This window comes from Lipotes vexillifer, unplaced genomic scaffold, assembly GCF_000442215.2.
Source record: "Lipotes vexillifer unplaced genomic scaffold, Lipotes_vexillifer_v1.1 scaffold225, whole genome shotgun sequence".
NCBI lineage: Eukaryota > Metazoa > Chordata > Mammalia > Artiodactyla > Lipotidae > Lipotes > Lipotes vexillifer.
The window spans coordinates 1,012,225-1,015,887 of record NW_006787630.1 but is presented as its reverse complement, the minus strand read 5'-3'; the positions used below and the strand labels follow the sequence as shown (position 1 = coordinate 1,015,887).

At 59.4% G+C, this 3,663-nt stretch overlaps 1 protein-coding gene across 1 annotated transcript in view; it reads left to right on the top strand.

Moving 5' to 3' along the window:
* The window catches only part of BTBD2 (BTB domain containing 2), a gene marked incomplete at its 5' end in the record, with an annotated part of 21,755 nt that overhangs the window by 347 nt on the left and 17,745 nt on the right, over positions 1 to 3,663 (top strand). The window contains one exon of the mRNA XM_007460362.1: positions 2 to 214. Within this exon, the coding sequence (XP_007460424.1) occupies positions 2 to 214 (213 nt within the window). The remainder of the gene's footprint in view (position 1; positions 215 to 3,663) is intronic.

Below are 3,663 nucleotides of genomic sequence, written 5' to 3'. Positions count from 1 at the left end.
GGCCGGGGCCGGGCGCGCAGGCCGCTGCGGGCGGGGAGCGGGCGGCCGAGGAGCCGGGGGCGGGGGCGCTGCTGCGCGAGCCCGTCTACAACTGGCAGGCCACCAAGCCCACGGTGAAGGAGCGCTTCGCCTTCCTCTTCAACAACGAGGTGCTCTGCGACGTGCACTTCCTGGTGGGCAAGGGGCTCGGCGCGCAGCGCATCCCGGCGCACAGGTGGGCCGCCGTCCCGGGACCCGCCGCCCCCGGGGACCCAGCATCCCCGGGCCCAGACCCCGCCAGCCCCCGGGACTCAGCCATCCCTGAGATCCCGCCACCCCTCCCCTCTGCCGGGGATACCCGCCACCCCCGGGAACCTAGTCATCCCCCAGGACCCGCCCTTCTTGGAACCCCTGCTGTTCCCGGCACCCCACCACCCTCAGGACCCCGTCGTCCCAGGACCCAACCCGTTATTCTTGGAACCCCTGCTGGTCCCGGGGACCTGCCCTCACCCCGGGACACCCACCATCCCTGGGACCCTGCTGTTCCCAGTAACCACCATCCCCTGGCCCTAGCACCCCTAGGCCCTGTGACCCTGCCAGGTCCCCCTCCACCCGTACTTCCAGATACTGGCCGTATTCTGGTCCTGCGACCCCTGCCCCTCCACTCTCATCAGCGTCTCCTGGCTCTGTGACCCCTGACCCTGCCACCTTGGCCAGGATCTCCCAGACCCAGTGACCTCTTCCACCCTCAGCATCCCTGTGGCCCCTCAGCCCCTGCCAGGCTCTCCAGACCCTGCAACCCCCAGCCTGGCCAGCCCGAGGACCCCCAGACACTACCATCTCCCTCCATTTCCTCCTTCCTGCCCCAGTGACCTCCTCCCCTGAGTGCCCCATCCTTCTGGGGCTGAGACCCCCAGAGCCCCACCAGACTCCCACCTTGTGAACCCAGGACCCCCAGTGACTCCCAGCTCTGCGATCACCCAGCTCTGTGACGCCCCATCCCCCACGCCTCCTTTCAAAAGGGGGGGTTGTTGGTCCAGGCCCCATCCCTCTGCCAGTGTCCAGGGTGCAGCCCCCAGACTCCTGGGTAGGGTGGGAGTGATGTCAGACAGCGTCCTGCCCACTGCTGGTTCCTCTGCCCCTGCTCGCTGGGGGGTGCTGGGGAGGGTTCTGTCTGGGGAGGGGGGCTGCAGGGGTTCTCACCACTCTGCCTGGAGTGTCCCCTAACCTGCTGTGAGGGTCCTCCCCACCTTTCTGACGTGTGGCCTTTATTTAACTTGTGCCTTCGAGATTCCTCTTTCTGGCTTTTTTTGGTTATTTATATACAACTGGGTCTAGATTCCTGTCCAAGGAAGCTTCCAGGCCCGTGATGCGGTCCCTAGTACCTCCGTGCCCTGTGTGTGTGTTGTGACCCTCCCCCGTCTCCCGCAAGCTGTGAGTAGGGGGCCAGTTGGTGTGTCACCTGTGAGCCCCCAGCCTCCCTCATGCCTTTCTTGTCCCACCTTCCTGCTGTGTGGACCTCCCAGATCGAAGGTTCTGGTCCTTTGTTCAGCCTTTGGGTTGTTATTTCATACGCATTGTTGACATTTTACCTGTAGCGATCAGGTAGATGACTGTACCGTGAGTGACCCTGGGCTCTGCTGAGCCTCAGTTCCTCCCCACCTCCCGGGACCTGGGACTGACCACTCAGACACATCCTTCCCAGGGCCACAGGGAGGGTGGACCCTGTGACCCAACCAGGTTCTTATCACAGTGGCCCGGGGCTCATCCTCCATACAGCCTGGCTTAAAATGCAGGTGGGGATGTGACCCAACGCATAAAGGAAACACCTCGCAGCCTCGCTGATGGAACACAGACAGGAGTGGGGAAAATTCCTAATACCGTGCGCCATGCTCCCGGGCTGGACCTAACTCCTGCCTCTGTCCCAGGTGGGCTGGATTTGGGGACTTGCTTGTAAAGAGTAGATTGGAATCCCACCTTGGGGGAACCCGGCAGATGCCACCTCAGCCAGGTGGTCAAGGTCGACCTCAGGGTGATGTCCTGGGGGTGTCAGGGTCCCCCTAGAAGGAATCAGTGAGAAGGGCACCTCACCTCAGTGTGCTCCACCCCAAACCCTTAACCCCAGTGTAGTGGGTTGAATGGTGGCCCCCAACAAGGTGTGTCCACATCCTGACACCCAGAACCTGTGAACGGGACCTTATTTGGAAAAAGGGTCTTTGTAGATGTGATTAAGAGTTTCAAGAAGAGATCATCCTGGATTATCTGAACGGGCCCTAAATCCAACAAGTATCCTTATGAGAGACACACAGAGGAGAGACCGAGAGAAGACGGCCATGTGACAACAGAGGCAGAGACGGGAAGGACACACGGCCGCAAGCCCAGGACACCTGGGACCCCAGAAGCTGGAAGAGGCGGGAGGGGGACCCTCCCCGGGACCCTCCGGGGGCAGCACGGCCCTGGGACACACTGACCTTGGACGTGTGGCCTCCAGAACGTGAGAGAGGAAATTCCTGTTCTTTTAAGTCACCCAATTTGCAGTAATTTGTTAGAGCAGCCCCAGGAAACCAGTACACCTGGTCCTATTGGAGAAAATACCAGATAAACCCAGCTTGGGGCCATGCTGCAGGACGCCAGCCAGTCCTGGGAGGAGCCTGAGGACACAAGTGAAAGCCACGTGGGATCCTGGATGCGGGCCTGGGGCGGAGAGCATCCTGAGCTGGTGACTGGGGAGCAGGGCCAAGTCGCATAGGGGCTCATGCTAACTTTGAGGAAGGCCATGGGGTCTGGACCCACCATTTCCCAGGACCCAGGCTTGGAGTGGTCTCAGGCTGGGGCCGTGAATTCTGGGTACAGGGTGACCCGGGGCGTGGGACACAGGAGGGCCTGGCATGAGTGATGGCAGAAGGGGCCAGCTCTGGCCCCGGACAAGTTCATACCTCATTCGGAGCCTCCCCCTGCCCCACGCCCCCAGTCGGCTTAGCCCCACCCCCTCGCCCTGCACTGCTTTTTGACAGCTTTCTCTTTCTAACTTTCTCTGTGACTGCCGTCATTGGCTTCATGTGAGCAGGATTTTTTTTTTTTTTTTTTTTTTTTTTTTTTTTTTTGGCTGAGTCACAGCTTGTGGGATCTTAGTTCCCCAACCAGGGATTGAACCCTGGCACCTGGCAGTGGAAGTGCAGAGTCCCAGCCACTGGACCGCCACGGGGTTTTGCTTCTCTCCCTCCTGCTAGGCCCAGGAAAATGCCTGGCATGGCAGGTGCCCAGGAAACCTGAGAGTCAACTGCTTACACTCGCGCTCGTGGGGCTCCCTCTGAGGAAATACCGAGCATCTTCAGGGTAGCACTGTGCACAAATCGGATGGTCCCACATTAATATCTAAAATACCTTTATTCATCTATCACGGAAAACTTGGCAGTGCAGAGAAGTCCCAGAAGTGGAGCAGTCTGTGTCTGGGGTCCCTTCTCCTTCATCGATCTGTGTCTGCTTAGCCCAATAACACGTTTTTTGATGACTCTGGCTTTATGGTGGGTTTTGAGAACTGCCGTGGCTGTTCTTCCCAGTTTTACTCCTTGTTGACTTTTTTCAGCTCATCTCACACACTTAACTCTTCCAGAATCAATCACCCATCCATCTGTCCCTCCCTGCATCCAACAGTCATTGAAACAGTGCTGACAGAAGACATCT